Source organism: Liolophura sinensis, chromosome 7 (genome assembly GCF_032854445.1).
Source record: "Liolophura sinensis isolate JHLJ2023 chromosome 7, CUHK_Ljap_v2, whole genome shotgun sequence".
NCBI lineage: Eukaryota > Metazoa > Mollusca > Polyplacophora > Chitonida > Chitonidae > Liolophura > Liolophura sinensis.
In genome coordinates this window covers 20,688,051-20,709,312 of record NC_088301.1, presented here as the reverse complement: position 1 = coordinate 20,709,312, position 21,262 = coordinate 20,688,051, and the positions used below count along the sequence as shown (strand labels likewise).

General features: G+C 38.5%; 1 protein-coding gene across 1 annotated transcript; it reads right to left on the bottom strand.

The window, feature by feature from the left end:
• Positions 1 to 655: 655 nt before the first annotated feature.
• Positions 656 to 21,130, bottom strand: LOC135470724 (uncharacterized). The gene is made up of 9 exons (XM_064749760.1): positions 21,022 to 21,130; positions 13,836 to 13,992; positions 11,578 to 11,747; positions 10,634 to 10,731; positions 9,635 to 9,739; positions 6,516 to 6,791; positions 5,702 to 5,858; positions 4,482 to 4,596; positions 656 to 2,830 (listed from the first exon to the last, which is right to left on the bottom strand). The coding sequence occupies exons 2-9, from the start codon at positions 13,908 to 13,910 to the stop codon at positions 1,328 to 1,330; spliced, it is 2,499 nt and encodes an 832-aa protein (XP_064605830.1). The 5' UTR covers positions 13,911 to 13,992; positions 21,022 to 21,130; the 3' UTR covers positions 656 to 1,327.
• Positions 21,131 to 21,262: the final 132 nt, after the last annotated feature.

Here is a 21,262-nt window from a genome sequence, read left to right as displayed (position 1 = left end):
ACAAAAAAACCTATATGACGGAGTCTTTTGATAAAATACTATCTGACTGAAGAAAATCATCTTGGTTCATACAAAACTTGATTTGCCCCCACGGTTAGCACTTTGAGTAAACCGTCTGATTCTCAATTCTCACAGTTTTCTCATGACATGTTGTTGCTGTTTAACCTCATACTCTGGAATTTTCACTTACATGGTGGAGGCAGATAAATTATGGTTGGAGGAAATCGAAGTGCACAGAATAAACCACTAACCTTTGGCAAATTAAAATGAGCTTTTCCACGTGTGGCACAGGTCATATTAATGGAAGGAAAATTATGTTGTCTCGAGAAAACTTCGTGTGAACTTACATGAAAGAGCACAGTCCACAGCTCACTGCCACTAGGATCCCGAAAACATTGAAAGCACAGGAATTTTGACAATTTCCTGTCCAAGAATCCATTGCCTCACAAGATCTACCTGTCGAAAGGCAAACACTTTAAACACTCAGCCAATTCCTTTTTACCAACATGTTACAGTATTAATGAAAAAATGTACTAGCAAGTGTCGCATTTCTTGTCAAAGGTTTGCTTTGCTCACAACTTGCTACATGCACTTTTCATCAAGGCAGGTAAAGAAGTCCCAAAGTTTAGGCACTAGAACATTTGCTAAAAGTTCATTTTCACTTTGGACGGGTAAAGATCTGGTAAGACAAGAATATTATCACAGTCCATGTTGCATGTTAGTTACAAGATTCAGCTTGTCCTTGTAACAGGTAAAGTAGTGGCAAGGCTTAGACAAAAACTACAGCCCATGATAAATATTTCATTTGCTTGAACACCAACTCCAACTTGCATTGCTCACCAAATGCCACTTTTCACTGGACCAAGTAAAGAAGTGGCAAGTCAATGGCAGCATCACAATTTATGTTAATATAAATTCTTTGTTTTGCTCACAAACTGCCACTTTTGTTTGGGCCAATTAAGCCATGGTGTCAAATTAATGACAGTACCACAGTTCATGTTTAATTCTTTCCCTTGCTCACCAACCGCCACTTTTTATTGGGCCAAGGAAAGATGTAGCAAGCTAATGACAGTATCACAAATCGTGCTAAATTCTTTGCTCTCTTCACCAACTGCCACTTTTTATTGGGCGAAATAAAGAGGTGGAAACAGTTCATTTTAACTGTTTGTTTCATACCAGTAACCACATTTGCAAGAGTTTGTACATCAATCTTTTGTAGATCTTCTCATCAGTCGTAGACTGCCTTGTGACATTTACAAAGTTTTGTGACACTGGTTGCTACTTTTCACTTGGACAGCTAAAAGTCTGGCAAGTTCAAAGTAACCCCTCAGTTCAAACATTTGCTTTGTCTCAATCTCAAGTAGTGAATGTCGTCTTCCGTATCTTCCTGCTGTTTTACCAGGTCATCTCGTATTTGTTGCCTAAGTCGTCTCACTTCCACTGTGGCATCCAAGACATCAGGGTGAAGTTGGCTAGACAAGAGGTCACCAATCTTTGGATCTGGGCCCCTGGAAGGCAGATCGCTGTTAGCGCTGTGTGTCGAATCATCAAGTTTTGTGCCGCTCTCAAAACGCACGCTATGTTTATGATTGTGAAAGTTTGTGGTCATGCTTTCATTGCAGTTGTCCTCACTTTGATGGGATTCAGAACTGTCTGTTTGTGAGCTGTAATCTGAGGGGTTTGATACTGCTAAAGACTCTCTCATCAGAGCAGTGATTGCCTCAAACTGAGAATCTGATGTTGCTCGAGACTGCACTTCCTGTGCATCCCAAACACTTGCCTTGTCCTCTGAAAGACTTGGGCTCTTGTCTCCCCTCACAGAGGTGATCGCTCTCTCGCCTTTGTCAGACTCGGCTGTGGGAATGCTGAAGGCAAAAGTCTCTGTTTCCTCTGGTACCAGTACTGGAGAGGATGGAGACTCAGAGCTGAGAGGTTCTGGGGAGACAGGGGTGTTCGTTCTCTTCAGCGCCTCACCTTGACTGGTGTTAAAATCCTTGGTGCATGTGTCATTCTGAACTGATGCCTCCTCAGGTGATGACAGGTCAAAGCTCACTTCCCGCCGGTTGTGCTCTTTGACCTTTCTAATAGCGAAATTTGTATTTCCAGCAGATCTGGCTCTTCTCTGAATGCTTGGGCTGATCAACCCTGTGGCGAACTGGATGAATTCTGGCTGAAGAGACTGATTGTGAATACCTGTGCTTGAGACTGAAGAAACTGCTTTGGAACTTGCTGCCTTCCCATTTGTTGGCAAGTCCCTAATGGGCAAATCTTTCTTGTTTGCACTGGAACCTCTCGGAGAGATGAGCTCAGCTTTTGTTCCTGACACGTTGATGCTGAGCTCGGGGTCAGGGCTTGTGTACAACAGTAGGGAGGCAGGACTGGGCTTAACCTTCAGCAGTTTAACATGAGATCCCGACTCTGCTAGCACAGTCTTGCTGCTGTGTTTAGTCTTTGTGGCTTTCTTGTCAGAATTCTTTGACCTTTCAGATGACCTTGTCCCTGGATTCAGCCTTTGGTCGCTTTCTGCAGATGATGAATTATCATCAAGTTTGGACTCTTTTGGTGACACAGACATGCCGTATTCAATATTATGTGAAGGCCCATCATCAGTCGTCCCAGTTCGAGTCAATTTCATGTTCCTAAAGTTGCTTGTCCCTAGCCTATTAGCAAGTGACTCTTGTCCTGATCTGTGATTCAACGAGGCAGTTGGCAGAATTCTTGGCATTTTCGATGTCACAGATTCTTGCAGCTTACAAGCCAGTTTAGGTCTCTGTATGTCATCTGGAACCAGCTTTCTAAACACAACTGGATACGTTTCACAAAGATTCTTCTGAAAAAGGTAAAGACAAGACTTACATAAGAAAGGATTGTACCTACGCATTGCAGCACTTCTTACTCATCAAAGTAACACATAAGAGAAGAACAGTAAGACAAGAGCTATAACCATGTGAGTATGCAAAAGAAAAACAATTGTCTTGAGGAAATTAATGTACATTTCATCACATTTTCACAAATGTATAAAACAGAGCAAGTAGAGACCAAGGAAAACAGATAGAGTTGAGGCCAAGGCTAACAGAAAGAGTAGAGATGAAGGAAAACAGAAAGGGTAGCGACCAAGGAAAACAGAAAGAGTAGAGACCAAGGAAAACAGAGAGAGTTGAGGCTAAGGATAACAGAAAGAGTAGAGACCAAGGAAAACAGAAAGAGTTGAGGCCAAGGATAACAGAAAGAGTAGAGACCAAGGAAAACAGAAAGAGTTGAGGCCAAGGAAAACAGAAAGAGTAGAAAAGGAAAACAGAGAGAGTTGATGCCAAGGAAAACAGAGAGAGTAGAGACGAAGGAAAACAGAAAGAGGTGAGGTCAAGGATAACAGAAAGAGTAGAGACCAAGGAAAATGAAAAGAATAGAGGCCAAGGAAAACAGAAAGAGTAGAGACCAAGGAAAATGAAAAGAATAGAGGCCAAGTAAAACCGCCCCTCTTCATCGTGAGGTACGTGAGGTTAAAAACCCACAAGTAATCAACTAACACTAGCTTAACCAATCAGGTCACAAATCAATGTTACTGCACATGTGGATTAACTTGTGTACCTCAATCACGTCAATGCAAGCTGACTCCCACTCTGCCTCAGTAAAGCCATTATCTCAAGAATTTTGTTAAGGTGAGGTCATTTTCTATCAATCATGATCAAAAATACACACCCCAATTCTCATAAAAAGATGTATTTGTTCAAGGTCATACCGAATAATTGTTTGGTTATACAATCAAATTGTTTAGCTTTACAGGTGTGGGAAAATCAAAATGCCAGAGTTGCACTTCAGACCTTAGGCAAATTACTGATGAACCCTCTCTGTGTTTGCTGTATGAACATACATGTTATATTGGTTGACTGTGCAGACAGAAAGCCACCAGCTTGTCATCTTTTATTTGCAATCACTCATAAAGTACAATGATCCAGCAGCCTCTCAACAATGTGGCTGCTGTGAGTTCAACTCCACCTCATCCTGGCTTTCTCTCTGAACGTACAAGGCAACCTGCCAGAAACTTGCTGGATGGTTGAGCATTTCCCCTTGGCTCTGCCCAGTTTTTCCCACCACTATGCTGGCCACTGTCATATAGGTGACATATTCTTGAGTCTGAACTCCAATCAAACAAATAAAGGAATAAATTCAGCTGCAATCATGATAGGGAAGACAGTAATATATCATGCTGTAATATTTATTTATTTATTTGATTCTCTTACGCCATACTCAAGAATATTTCACTTATATGACGGCGGCCAGCATTATGGTGAGAGGAAAGCGGGCAGAGCCCGGGAGAAACCCACAACAATCCGCAGGTTGCTAACAGACCTTCCCACATATGGCTGGATAGGAAGCCAGCATGAGCTGGACTTGAACTCACAGCTACTGCATTGGTGAGAGGCTCGTGGGTCATTATGCTGCGCTAGTGTGCTAACCATATGATAGGCACTAATACTCACAGGCTTCAGTGTCACTGTTGGCGGCGTTGCTCTGGCCTGGACTACTTTGGCTTCTTGGGAAGATATCTGATCAGTCCAGCAGAGTGGAACTATTTTCCTGCTCGCATCTTCTTTGCTGGATATGCAAACAGACAATCTTAATCTATTAAAGTACGTGTAAATGACATTCTGGTCAACAACATAGCATGTGTTGACGCAGCACTGTATTGCAACAAATATGTGGTATTGGCACTTATATAACATTGTACTTAAAGATGATACAAAGACTATATATGTGGGATGCAAACAGTACATTTACAAGCATAATCATTTGGTATTTGCAGTACCCGTATCGGCACTATATAGCTAAGCAGCTTAAATATTGCTAATATGGCGTTCACCTCACTCATTCATTACCCTGATTCTTCTAATTTTTGGCACAGATATTTATAGTGTTGAGAGTAGAACATTACATTTCTTTACCAGCTTTTAGGAAAAGTAAATACATGAGTATGTTGTTCATTAGGTGATCTAACCATGTGAGAAAAAAGAAACTCAATATTCCTGCTTTGATTACATACATATTGGCCAAAATGAGCAGATCGGGTGTCCCAAAAATAAAAAAAAAGGTGATCGATAACCACTGATGCTTGAAGTTGATGAGAGGGATACACACCAGTAAGAAATCCAATCATTCAATATTACTTCTTATCTTCTTATCCAGAATTCATGCAATTTTTACCACTCTTCTTTTCTCTAAATCTTGCAATGGACTCATTGAGACTGACTGGACATTCATTTTGTAAACTGCCTTGTGATTGGTCACATTCATTTTGTAAACTGCCTTCTGACTGGTCCACCGGCCCAGATAACACAGTTGGTAGAGCGTCCGCTTCGGGACCGGTAGATCCAGGATCAATCCTTGATCGAGTCACACCTAAGACTTTAAAAGAGGAAGTTGTAACTTCCTCACTTGGCGTTCAGCGTGAAGGGGATAGTGCAACGACTGGTTCACCCGTATCAGTATAATGGCTCGGGCGGGCGGCTTACTTGCCTTCGGTAAGTCGTCTCAGTGAAGCAGCACTAGATAAAAGAGTGGTGGAAATCTGTCCTGCTACAAGGAGGCACATTACACGTACATGCACCCTAAGGATTCCTTCGTCGTCATATGACTGAAAAATTGTTGAGAACGACGTTAAACCCCAAGCACTCACTCACTCAATTCTGACTGGTCCAATTACCTGCTCTCTTCCTCCTCATCCTGTCTGGTCGTTTCTTTAACAACAAGGAGTGAGCCATTTCTGCCAATTCTTATCTTCCCTCCTTTCTGCAGTTGTTGGGCAACTCTGCTCCCGCTGTGTCCATCAATGTTATAACTCTGGCCGTCTCCTTTCAGAGCTGGAGCAGAAAATCAGACTGTTCACTTGACTGTCATTCTAACCATTCTTTACATCTATACTATATCCTTGGTTTTCTCCACTTCGACCTTATCAAGGAGAAGTCATCAATGACCTTTGTTTACAGGGTTCGTACACATTAATGATTTCAAGTTTCCAGGCTTTTACTAGATCCCAAATTCATATTTACCACGCTACAATAAATATTCTGAAGTTGTATAAACTTCAAGTAATGTAAAATGATAATTAATTATCTCTCTCATAAACAAAGCAATGCCTCAATCAGTTTCAAAGATTCTGGAGCAAACTATACAATGTAAATTTAGGCTGGTTCTGTTGTTTGTATATACCCTAAATCTTCAACCTTTTCGCATGTTAGCAAGGTGTTTATTCAAGCATATTCTGAAGGCACTATTCTGTGTAAACTGATAAAACTATACTTTTTGTGAAATTTTGAACTCCAAAATCAAATTAGAATATGTTTTGAACTTTGTTTGGAAGGTAGGGTGAAATCCTACTGGAAAAATGCAAGTTTCAACCCAAAAAGGAATATCTTAAGACCTTTATTTCCCTCTAAAATTGCAGTTTTTTGGACAAATTTTGAGGTCAGATATGATAGACTAGATTTGTTTTTTTTTCTTTCTGCTTGCTGACTCACTTGCAAATGCGTCCACCACGCCATGGTTGTCGGCTCTGCTTGACCCTCCAAAGGTGAGCCACTGACCAGTGGACCTTGGAGAGTCCAGACCACTGAGGCTAAGGGAAGAGTTTTGCCCCCGTACAAACTGACTGGGGCTCAGGTCATGGTTCTCAGGTGTCCACTGTGCTCTAATCTGATTGGTCAGCTCTTTCCGCCTTCGACTGGACATGAGGATTTCTGGGTCCACCTTCACGACCATGAACTCACGAGCAGTTTTAGACTTCTTCAACTCACCTGGTAATGCAATTAATAAAATGTTAAATAAAAATAAAATTTAAATAAAGTACAAATATTTATTTATTTATTTCATTGTTTTTTTAGGCATTATGGTGGGAGAAAAATGGGCAGAGCCCTGGGAAAACCCATTCACAGGCTGCTGGCAGATCTTTATAACCGGGGATAACGTACAAATATGGTCAGTGGTTAAAACAGCTGAACTGTTTTGGACACCCATTTGATTCACAAAGCTATCAGTTTCACCATTTTCAGGTGGGCAAATACCAAAAAAGTGTGAAAATTTTAATATATGCGATCTCAAACTTATGACACCCCAAACTCTTTTAATGGATTAACAAAATGCCCTCGATTACCCTAATTTATCTAATTATTGGGACATCTGGTCTGCTCTATTCAGCCAATTTACACATAAGTGGAGCAGGAATATTTAGTTTCTTTTTGTTTCATACAGCTAATCCATCTAATGAACAACATATTCATACCTTTACTTTTCCAAAACACACAATTGTTTGCTTTTAGCAGTACTAATATCTTTTCTAAAAAACATCATAGAAGAATTAGTACAGACCCTCATCTTACATGTATGTGTTGTATTAGTGAGGAAGATTTTGAGGGGCCTCCGTGGCTCAGTTGGTTAGCGTGCTAGCGCAGTGTAATGACCCAGGAGTCTCTCACCAATGCGGTCACTGTGAGTTCAAGTCCAGCTCATGCTGGCTTCCTCTCCGGCCGTAAGTGGGAAGGTCTGAAGCAACCTGCGGATGGTCGTGGGTTTCCCCTGGGCTGTGCCCGGTTTCCACCCACCATAATGCTGGCCGCTGTTGTATAAGTGAAATATTCTTGAGTACTGCGTAAAGCACCAATCAAATAAATAAATAAATAAATAGGAAGATTTTGAACATTCACAGTCTTTGAAACAACTTATACTAAATAACAGCAGGATAAAATCAGACATATATACACATATATGTGCCAATTAACACTGTCCATTGAAATCCTTCATGATCTATCCCATTTTATCCTAAGCCCATTATACCGGTAGTTCTATTTCAACAATATTTATTTTTGTGATTCATTTGGAGTTTTACGCCGCACTCAAGAACAGTTCACTTACAGGTATAGGAAAGCGGCCATGCAGCATTAGGGTGGGAGCTACAAGCCTGATTTCAATTATAAATACTATGATTCTATTACTATTGTCATTTAATTCACGTGGTAATCCTGTAATACTATAGGTTCATTATGGTCTTAGTGCTGTTAAGCTCTTAATATGATAATAATGAAAAGTCCAACTTAATCCTGTTGATCTTAAACCCATTATTTCTTACATATATGGTCTTAAAGCCTGTACATTATCCCTGCTGTTTAATGCTATACTTATATGTAACAATATTTTCACTAATAAGTGTACCAAGACAGTGGGTTTTTGGGTATGGAGAAAAGTGGAGTGGCCATGAGTAAAACATGACAGCCTAAACAGCCCAAAAGAGTCCTGTTGACCTGTTATTGCTATTCCGACCTCAAGAACAATGAGCCAGTGCAATGTCAAAGAAAGTCATTTTCCAATGCTGGGACTGAGCCATCAAGTCAACCTCCCAGCACCATTCTGCCCAAACCTCCATTCTGAACAGGGTACAACATGTCCATCGTGACTAGAATATTACTTTTGGCCAGATGCTTTACAGTACAATGGCATCTATTACCCATGCATGTATACAAATGACGGCCATTTATTAGCGCAGGACTTTGCCGTATATTCTGCAAACTACACATGTATGTAAAATTCTAGCCATACAGGCTGAGGACCATTAATATGTTAAAGTGCAGCTGTGCAGCGCCTTCTCCTGAGATAGAGGTGTTCCTAATTTCAAGAGGTGTTCAGCATGGAAATATTGTATTCCGATGAGATCTGTGCCCGTTTTTACGAAAACTTCTATGCCAGCAACCTGCGGATGATCATGGGTTTCATAAGGCTTTGTCTAGTTTCTCTTGCCATGATAATGGCCGCCGGCGTCTAAGTGAAATACTCTTGAGTGTGGCTTAAAACTTTTAACCTGATAATTAAATATATTCTAAATTCAGTGCATTGCTTATTATCTGTTGTTTTTTGTCTGCCACATGTCCAAGAAGTGAGTGTTCCACGAAACACTTAAGTCTTAAGTGAAATATTTTTGGTGTTTATCAACCATCCAAAAACTTATTTACTCCATAAAGGATATATTCTTCGTGTGAATCAGTGGATTTGGGGTGGTTTTCCACAAGTCTGCCCTGGTAAAATGTTATTAAAGCATCATCCTGATGTTAGCATAGTGTAACTGTGCGCGACATCTGGACTGGTTTTTTCCACATGGCATTCAAGTGATTGACTGAATGATTGGTTGGTGTTTAATGCCGAGCTCAACAATTTTTCACTTATATTTTATTTCAATGTTGCTTAAAGCCATGGAGAAAATCAGAGTGCCAGGCTATATTGGTTGTAGACAAGACATTTCCAAAAAATGGTAGACTGACCCTCAGCAAACAGCCTTGCAAGCATCTTTGACTGCTCATTGTTACCAAAGCCCCAAAAGCTTTGGAGCAAACTGGAGATTCCTCATTCAAGAGAGACCTAGAGCATAAAATTGGCCTTGAAACTGTCAACCAAAACCCAAGCAAACAAAGCAACAAATCTTTGAGGAAGCAAACGAATGGAAGCATTTTTTGGCACTCCAGCCAGTTTAATACCATAATGCTGGCCACCGTCATACAAGTGAAATATTCTTGGGAATGGTGTAAAAATACAATTATATGAATAAACAGGTACTGGCAGCTTAATAATGGTGGGATGACAGAGCTGGGTATACCTGTAGTCTTGGGTCTGGTTCTACGCTGAGTTGAACATGTAGCTGGTCTTCTATCTTTACCAGGACCCTCTGATAATGATGTGGCAGGTCGACCGTGCACAGAAACTGGAAAAGCAATCAGAGATTAACAGTTAGTAGCATGATTCACCTAAAGTTTGGTCTGTAAAACTGCACTTTGAAAAGCACATGATGCCTCTGCATTAAAGATGGATGAATCAATGAATCAATGAACCAATGAGAATCATGCGAAATGTGCCACTTGAGAAATGATTAACTTTAGATAAAATACAATGTTTCAATGGTTTGAGTTGAAACACATTTGATAAACAGCATGGTGGTTTTGTTTTTATATCTGTGTTACACGGAGCTATGATTTGGAATGATGGTGGGGTAGCCATCCTGCCATTTCAACTCGGTTCCAAACTGACTTGCTCATTACTTTCTTGCAATGAATGAGTACTCAGTTACCAATCTGGCCAATGAATTTACTGAACATTGAACATTCAAGAGCATTTCACTTATGCAATGGCCGCCAGCAAAATTTCACCGTAATGAACAAAATATTACACATCTATGGCCCAAATTACTGTATTTCTCTTGAAGTTTAACATTTTTCAAGTGACACATTTTGCATGATTCTTACTGATTCATCAGCTTTTAATGAGTTTTTCTTCTGTGAAGTTTACTTGTAATTAATTTGTTATCAGAAAAAGTTAGGTGTTAGTACCAAAAGTATCACTTCAAAGTCTTTTTGTGCATCTGAAAATGTATTTCTGTATACCAAACTTAAGGTAAAATACAGTAATTTAGATGGGAAAGGTCCCCCAATGCCATGTCATCTTCAACTTTCTTTAAAAATACATGCTAATCATCTATCTTCAAATCACAGTTCTGTGTTCACCTTGGTACAGGAACAAAAATCACAAATTAATAACATATCAATAAATATATTAATAAAATTACTACATATATAGAGTTACGACTACTCTGTGATCTTACCATTGACATTGGGAGTCTGACAGTAGTAATGGTCTGACACACCGCTGTAGCGTATCCCTGACTTCACCCTCCTGGATGCAGGAGCAGAGTTCGCATTCCTACATGGGGAACAAAAAAAATTATGCACATCACCATTATGTCAAGTCCGAGGACATCTGATCATCATAGTTTATATATGTCCTTGACCCAGATAATCATGCCACAATTACATGTATATGCCCGTGACCCAGATTGTCACATTTACATGTCCTTGGATCAGCCCACCATGCAGAGCATGAATGTCATTGGCCCCCACCCTGGTTGTCACATGTGCATCCTTGACCTACATGTAGATCCTCACACTTCTATGTCCCTGACCAAGATTGTCCTATTTACATGTCCTTGACATATGCCATCACACTTATATGTCCCTGACACGGAATGTCCTATTTACATGTCCTTGACATACGCCATCACACTTATATGTCCCTGACACAGAATGTCCTATTTACATGTCCTTGACATATGCCATCACACTTATATGTCCCTGACATGGAACGTCCTATTTACATGTCCTTGACATATGCCATCACACCTATGTGTCCCTGACCCAAAATGTCACATTTACATGTCCTTGACATATGCCATCACATTTATATGTCTCTGACCCAGATTGTCCCATTTACATGTCCTTGATATATGTTATGCACAAATTGCTCGTTTTCAATCTTTGTTACCCAGAGGGTCAACAAAACTGAAAATAAAAATTTACTGTACAATATTTGTAGCCATTAATTCATAACGTAACGGTCAAATTTTAGGTATTTTTTTTCACTTAAAGATGGAAAGATCTGCATTGCAAAACATGGGGTTGAAGTGTTTGGTGGGGTGATATACCCTTTATAATTATAATGCACGCTGCATCATTATATCACTGTAATGAAATCAAATCTTGACCGACTAACCTTGACCTTGAGTGCAGATCGTGGAGGCATTGTTGTTGCTCCTCTATGATATGTACGCTGGACTTTGGCCTGTAGGCATGGACAGCAGGGGTACTGACATGGTAAGAGGAGAGCACAGGCTGGGGCAGGGTATACTGATACTTCCTCTCTATGTCGCCTAGGGGACGGTTCTGCAAAACGCAATAATTACATGCATAATAAAAATTTATTTGTTTTTAACTGGGACTTTATAAACGCATATTGAGTTCAATCATATGACAGCATTCAGTTTTATGGGCGGAGAAAACTAAAGTGCCCTCAAGAGTAAACCACTGGCCTTTGGAAAATAACTGATGAGCCCTCCGACATCTTGAATCCTGCAGATTTACCTGTCATCCATGTTAACCGCTGTCCATTAGCCTAACTCCATGGGAAGGTCTGAAGGTATGAACTAGTAGGGAAATGTTAAAATGTCACTTGCTGGTACCTGAGCAAGTGTGATTACATGCAGCATAAATCATGCTGTCAATGTCAGGTCACATGCCATATGTATAAACCCCCTATCTCATAAACTATCCATGGGTGTTACAGCTAGCCTATAGTGTTGTACCTTAGCACACATTTACCGGCACCTTCTCACTTGACATACCTGTACTTGTAAGGTTTTATGTCAACAGGTTTATATGCACCATTAGTGTACTAAAGCTGGATTATCATTATATGCATAATATAGTATTACTTTAGCAGCACTCTAGAATGTATTCCCAAATCCCTTAATACAACAAAGCATTATTCATCATTATGTTTTGTACACAAAAGAGAAGGCATGAGTTCTGGCTGGGTTATACTTAGAGGGCTAAACATTCCTGGATTGCCGCATGATCAGTAACGAGGTATTATGTTCTGCTAAATACATATACAATAGGAAAATTTCATAATAACATTTGTATCATTCAAACTTTAGATAAAAATAAATATCTGTAAATAAAAAATTAACATTCCTGGATCATTAATGAATTATTGTTTTCTAATAAACACATGTATACAACCGTCCATAAACAATAGAAGAATTTCAAAATACAAACCTGTGAATCGCTCAAAATTTAGAAAAAAAGAAATAAAGTAAATAAATGTGCTTGGTGGAGAAGAGCAAGAAAAAGTTCTCAAGGAATCTTGATTATTATATTCAAGGTACATTTATTTTTAATACCCTGAATCCTAAAACTTTTGAAGTTATTTTCAGTCCTAATTTTTGTTATGTCCATAAGACATGTACTTGTCACTTTCCATTTCCACTTTCCATTTACTACATGTTTATATATACAGTAGTAATCACCAGCTCACAGAGCTGTTTGACAAAATATCAATACTTTCAAGCTTAATTTATGCATTCAAAATTATGACTACCAGTATGTCGGCCATACTGTAGCTTTAGTCAAGACTTTAATCGAGATGAATCTCTTCAAGCAAATGTGCCACACACATATCATATGACAAGCCACTAGAATCTGAACAGAAGTGGGTCAATGAAGCAATTTCATGGAGATCAAACAGCAGAGCTCTACATGTTTTTCATAGTTTCATGCGTTTTATAGTACCTATGTATGCATTAATCAATCATTTATCTATAATATGGTGTTTAATTCCTCGCTCAAGATGTAAAGTACGCATTGTCAGTAACATGCTAATGGCATCCATATTATGTGGATTTTTGACTCTCAAATCATATGTAATTATTTATTTATCTTATTGTTATTTAATGCCACACTCAAGAATTTCTCACTCACACGTCACATTCACGATGGTGGTCATATTGAAATAACCCTAAAAATTCTCCAGATTGTGGGAAATTTATGTCTACACCCAAATATTCCCTGATTGAGAGAGTAAATGATTCCTACCCTCCAGCCCCACACCCACTACATCCACCACCCCCCACCAGCACCCCTGTGTCTATCCTTGACCAGCACCTGCTCAGCACATATTAAATGTACATGTATAAAGCAGCCTAAATTAAATGATCAAGCAGTCAAAACTGCTATGTGGCTATTAACAAGACGAAATATTGATCAGTGGTATTGGATGTATATTTTGTTAATAAACTACATTATTTACATTACAAATGTTGCAGAATTTATTATTTTTTTTCAATGACTTGTTTAATGCCACCTAATTTTTCACTTATATGATGGCATTCAGTTTTTTAGGGTACAAACCGGAGTGTGAAGAATTGCCTTAATACATGTACAGACACATCGTAAATCAATAGAAATTCTCACCTGAGCATACTTCCTCATGACCTTTTTGGCATGGAGGTCAACATGATCCATAGCGACCAAGTACCTCGTTGCCATGGTGACCAGTCCAAACAGGATTCAATCAGAATACTTTCCTACAAGTAATAGTCAGATGCATGTCTTCCACATCAGCTTTCACCTGGGAAGAAATGTCACTGAATTTAATAAAGCAAGCAATGTTTCTCTACCAGGTTTGCTCTCCTTATTTATAACTCTTCAGTTAAACACAATCAAGTATTATACAATGACATACATGTACTTCAGCCTGTCATATATGTACATGTATGAAAATAACAGTTTAACAACCTGCTTTAGTAACCCTAAAATTGCATGTCATGTATTCTTGCACATGGTCTCCTGTTTGCGATATTGTAAGCATCACAAACAACAAATTTGCAAATCATTGTTGGTAGAGCATATGAAAAATAACATCCAAAAATGAGACGCTCAATCTCACTATAAAAGATGTCCATACAAATACCACAGCTTTTATCACCTACATGAAACAGAAACTTCAAACAGTGAGACTCAATTATCAAGACAAGGGTAGATAACTCTGAGGAACCAGCACTCTTCATAAGTAGTCTACCTTTATCCCCATGCACACCCCAGTAGATCCACTATAACGCTAACCTATTGGTGTCACAATAAAATTACCTTGTTGTGGAAGTGAGCATGCATGTACATAATGAAGTAACTTCATTATGACAGTCCTTGGTTACAGTAATACATGCAATTTCATAAATTTTTCATAAATACTGTTTACAAAGTTAGGAGAGCGCGCCCATAAAACACAAAGTAATGTTGGTTTAGCCTAAGCTGTGAAATAGAAAAGATACAGTGACCTAGCTAGGTATCTGTAACTGATGGAGCACAGATTTACGAACAAGGTACTCATAAGGTTTTCCTCAAAGGGAAAAGACCAACAAGGGTTATGAGAAACCTGACAGCTGTTAAATAAGTGCTTCAGTTAGAATGTCAGTCTTATCTGAATGGACATTTGATTAATGCAGTGACTTGCTATTCTCTACAACACTCAACCACACGGTACCCCATTTTCAACTCAACTGATACGAATTAAAACAACTAGAGAAGAGAAGACCAGCATACGTTTTTGCGATATGCCAAACTTCATCCAATACATCTATTACCTGCTACTAAAAAGAGGCACATCTTCAATGCATGTTCAAGTTCAAACCCTTGGAATTTTATGAAATTTTTGGATTAACACTTTAGAATTTAGCATATATCCTAAATCCTCAACCCTTCCAACTGCCTCTGCAACCAATATTATGAAACATTCTGAAAGAACTATTGGGTACAGAGAATTAATTTGCACAATTTTATGAAGGTTTCATATTTGACGACACAAACAGATCATTTTTAGCATATTTTCAAGGGGTATCTGTATGCATAAATTCCACTGAACTAAGTGCTTTAGCAGCTGAAAAGGTTTACAATATGTGGTGAGAATGTGCTTAAATATACCAAAAACAGGAATGATAGTAAATAGTTTTCGATGCAATAATTAATGAAAACGTCTGAAATCAAGCAAATATAGACGTACATCTGTAAAACCAACTGAAATAGAATAATCTTTGATAAAACAGAAAAAAACATTATCTGTAAAATATATCATCTGTAAAATGGATATATAGAAATGAATAAAAACTAAATTTTATGATACAGGGCAATAGCCTTTAAAATCTTTAGAAACCTTACGATGACAGCATTGCTATATTTGATATACCACATACTTTAGGTATCAAACTCAGAGGCCATATACCCCTGCCGAAACTTAAGTAGTTCATTCGGTAATAAATGGTAGGCCTACAGTTTTGCTTCACACGTAAAATAGTTGACACAGATTGAGATCAAAGCCGCACACCTACACAGCATTTTCTTGATAATCCAAGGTAATCTCCTGCTTAAGGCGAATTGAAAATGCACCAGTGATCCTGCACAAAACATGCACCTTGTAGCAGTGTGACATGGTTCTTATGGCTACAATATGAGTGGTTATCAAAAACCTGGCCACTAATCAGTGGCACATAAAACTCAGCTGCCCAATGCTGGATCTGTTATGTGTACATATGTTAATATTTATTTGGTTTGTGTTTATAAATCAAATGCCATACTCAATTCTGCATATTACATCTATATTTATTTAGTTTGTGTTTATAAATCAAATGCCATACTCAATTCTGCATACTACACGTATATTTATTTGGTTTGTGTTTATAAATCAAATGCCATACTCAATTCTGCATACTACACGTATATTTATTTGGTTTGTGTTTATAAATCAAATGCCATACTCAATTCTGCATGCTACACGTATATTTATTTGGTTTGTGTTTATAAATCAAATGCCATACTCAATTCTGCATATTACATCTATATTTATTTGGTTTGTGTTTATAAATCAAATGCCATAATCAATTCTGCATACTACACGTATATTTTATTTGGTTTGTGTTTATAAATCAAATGCCATACTCAATTCTGCATACTACAAGTATATTTATTTGGTTTGTGTTTATAAATCAAATGCCATACTCAATTCTGCATGCTACACGTATATTTATTTGGTTTGAGTTTACAAATTAAATGCCATACTCAATTCTGCATACTACACATATATTTTTTTGGAGTGCGTGCTTTGAGTTTAATGTACTCAACAACTTTTCAGTCATATGACGATGAATGAGTCTTTAGAGTGAATGTAATGTGCCTCCTTGTTGCAGGACGGATTTCCACCACTCTTTTATCTAGTGCTGCTTCACTGAGATGCCTTACCAAAGGTAAGTAAGCCGCCCGTCCAAGCCATTATACTGATACGGGTCAACCAGTTGTGCACTATCCCCTCCATGCTGAATGCCAAGCAGGGAAATTCCAAGTCTTATGTGTGACGCGACCCAGGGTTGATCCTGGATCTACCGCTCCCGAAGCGGACGCTTAACACATCTACCTGCATACGATATTTATTTATTTAATTGGTGTTTTACGCCATACTCAAGAGTATTTCACTTATACGACGGCGGCCAGCATTATGGTGGGTAGAAACCAGGCAGAGCCCGGGAGAAACCCACGACCATCCGCAGGTTGCTGGAAAAACCTTGCCACGTACGGCTGGAGAGGAAGCCAGCATGAGCTTATTTATTTGGCTTGTGTTTATAAATCAAATGCCATACTCAATTCTGCATACTACACGTATATTTATTTGGTTTGTGTTTTTAAATTTAATACCATACTCAATTCTGCATACTATGTGTATTTTCACACACCCCTTCAAACTTACTGCATACATGTACATGTACCTCATGTTTATTGTCCAGTAACTCTATTGGGGAGTGCACCTTATTATCTGAGGGTATAAGGAGATATTAAAGACAGCAGTGCCATGGGGTAGTAAACTAATGCTTGGCTGACTGGAGCACAAAAGCATGTATCATGAATGTCTATCAACACACACCAGTTAACACCCTTTAATAGTTCAAACTGCCATCTACACAATGAGCTGCACCATTGATCTGAGGGAGCCAATTAAACCCTCCAGCTAGCTTGACCATATTGAATCATTTCATAATTGATCAGCCTTACCATCTGTTTAATCACATGAATTTTGCACAATGAGATCAGTGCACGTACATGTACTAAAGGAGAAAAAACAGCCTCTATTAAAGCTTGCAAGAAAGACACTTGTATCGTCACTGAAAATAGAAATTCCTATGAAATTATGCAGGTTTAAATGTTTTCACGGTAACTGTTGAATGCAAAAAGGTTGAAGAATTACAGGACTAGCTTAAGCAAATGGGTGGACATTATTATGTTTATCTGACCAAAGATTCAGACTGAGTCTAGGGATATTTTACTTCTAAATTCATGAACATGTCAGATTTGTGGGTGGAGCAAACCAGGCTCTGAGAAATCTTAATGGCTCCCCTTGTCAGGTACATATATAGGTTTATCTGTCCAACCTATATCATAATTCTCTCCACAGCAGTAGTTGGAATTGTATTCCATGTATTTGTAGATGTCATTTTCTTTTTAGGTCTATAGACTGACATTGGACCTCATGCATCTTTTACTGATTGATACATGTAATTTAGTGCTATAAATGTAAGCTATAGTGCTATACATGTAAGCTAGTGCTATATCCTTTACTTTCCTTAATACTAAGATTACAGTTTACAGTTTAATAATGAGATTACAGTTTACAGTTTAATACTGAGATTACAGTTTACAGTTTAATACTGAGATTACAGTTTACAAATCAATACTGAGATCCATTTCATTTGTCTTAAGTAAAAAATGAATAACAGCATAATGAAGTCTACCTTTTTGTTGTACAATTCTGTTTAGGAGGGACAGATTTGTCTCTATGATGACTCGACGCTAACAGTAAGTCAGAAATATTCACTCATACCTATGAATATATGTGTGTAAGATACAAAACCAATTATTCACGTCAAATAAGTGTTCAAATTTTGACATTACACATAGTACCCAAATTCCTCAACCTTTTTCGCATATAAAAGAGCAACTGTCTATGCAGTTTATGTACATTTATAATTTGGAGACAAAACTTCACTGGTTACATTGGCCAATTGCAGGGCTTCATAAAAAGTATAATTTTATCAGTCAGAATAACGCCTTCAGTACATAATATGAGGAAAATCACTTTTCAAAATTGGTAGCAATGACCAAAATCTATTGACTACAATTGAATGCAAAATCAATATAACTGTAGACGTAATATGAGACTTACCGCTGCTTTGCACGGTGAGATCATAATGACTGGTCCATAGCACAAACCAATTTCACAGCTCACAAGATTGACACTTCTGGGTTAAGTCCAGGAATAAATTGAACAGTGCATGCAATATTGCCATTCCCTGAGCAAGTGCCCCCTGGACTCATACACGCAGCACTACACCACATAGAGCCAAGGCTATAGATGTATTGCCATAGCATATCCGTGAACAGTAATATCTTTATAAGCACACACCTGCCCAGGTATGGTGCTAACAGCAGGTCTGTGTTGACTTAGTACAGGTGTATAAAGGTGTATTATAGTCTCACAGGTAAATTCATCGGAACTATACACAGGTAACCAGCAGATAAACTGTTGAGTAGAGTTAAGAATCTATACAGGCCATGCATGATTGATCATATGGTCTGAACAGACAGAGATCGTGGGCCCAGAGACTTGGTGACTCGGACTGCTGAAGGGATTAAAATCTACCCATAGAATTAACACAGAACACAGACTATTTAATCGTGATAATGCTGGACCAGCCCATATTAATACCATGCAAACAAGCAAAGGTTTTAACAATACAACCATGTCTAACAACAGCTCTTTGTGTTATATCTATAAATTGAAACATAGCTTGTATGCTTGCCCGCTGGTACATGTAAAAGCTACTCAAAATCTTGTTTCGTTTATACACAATGCTAAAACGATGCGGTTAAAGGGAGCATGTGCTATGGACATGTTCATGTCCAAACTGTACTATAATTAACTTTTATATAAAATTCACAACTGGAGGACGTTATTTTCATCGTTTCATAAATGTTTATTTATTTATTTGATGGGTGCTTCTATGTCGTACTCAAGAATATTTCACCTAATTATATGATAACAGCCAGCAGAATGGCGGGAGGAAACCCAGCAGTTCCCAGAGGAAACCCAGCAGTTCCCAGAGGAAACCCACAACCATCCACAAGTTGCTAGCCAACATGTGTGCGTACAATAGGACAGGAATTCAGCATGAGCTGGACTTGAACTTACAGCAACCACACTGGTAAGAGGCTCCAGATTCATTGCTATATCCACTCAGCCACGGGAGGCCTCTTCTTTAATCTATTATGATTCTCTGCACAAGCTAACGGCCAACAGATGGGCTACCTTGCTGGTGAGATAGGATTATGAAATTCTGCTATGTTATAAAGATGACCGCCATATTAATTTACATACACTTTAATATAATTTAAACATACTTTAATATACTGTAACTGCCTGTACAAGTCAATTAACCTTTTGTTACCTGAAGTATGCCAATCAATTTATGCATGTTAGTTACACATACATATATTGTATGAAAAAGAGAATCCTATATAAACACATGTGAAATATTGCACATAAATATATAGTTTTCCGCTTTTATAAGTCAAACACCTGGATCCTTGGCTAATTTGAGACTGTCTTGCACAGTGCATGTTACAGGCTACATATCCCCTGAATACTAGGGTCAAGTGTATTATCATACCTTCTGTACATGTAATAATTAATCCAAGCCCATTGTAGTTTCCTTGTCACACCATATCATGAAGTACAAATGTAGGTTATATATGGAGAAAGGTTTAGTAGTACAGCTGTCAGACAAAGTTAGTCAGACAAAATGAAGTATACACCAATGGTATGGGATCTAAGTGAATGGAGAGTGAATGCTCTCCTCAGGAATGACGGAATGATATAAAATTGTGGGGGGGGGGGGGCTGATGCAAAGGAAGTAGTATTCCTTAGCATGCCTTAGTATCCCCCCCTTTAAGCCCCTCCCCCTCCCACCTAACACCCCCACCACTCCTGCACCACCACTACCCACCCTCCTATTCTGCCACCTATGTATGCAGCAAGTAAGTTTAATCCTTTGGTCCAATTAATTTAAGTAGTAGCATTTCATGGGTTCCAAAACTTCCGCTCAGAAATACAATACAAATGTACAAATATTATTGTAACTGCAGCCGGAAAATCTGAATTACTTTATTTCACCTGATATTAGGCCTGTAAATATGGACTCCCAGAAGTACAAATGGGTCATCAAATAGCGTCAATCAAACTACACAAATAACTCTTAAATGGCCTCGTTATAGCTGGTTAGATGAATAATTATTAAAATCAAGTGTACTTAACAACGCTGAAGTACAGGTTCATGTAGTATGTAGAAAGTATGTAGAAAGTATACAGCTCTTGGAATTTCGTTTTGTTGGATATACATCACTAAGCTACATGTGTAGGGCCTAATTTATAACCCACGTGCTGACAGCATGATATTAGCCCATATGTATATATGTGTAATAGCATATACTCATTCATTTCTCCAGTTCAACATGCCAGATTTTGTCAAATATAAGCAACTCATTGTTATTTTGTTATACTTACCTCGCGTGTCATTCCGATGTCGCTCCTCCATTTGTTTTGTTTATGTTTAATGCCGTATCTATCCTCGTACATATGCACCTCTTCAACTCTACGCTAGTTTGACTGTCAGAAGCCATCTGAAAAACAGAAACACTGATCTATTTTTAGCTCACAAACTGTAAATAGGTCAGAGCACAGCCCTGGGTCAGGGACACCTCGTACATTTATCCAAGGGGATTCCCCGTTTCCTAGCATCAATTTA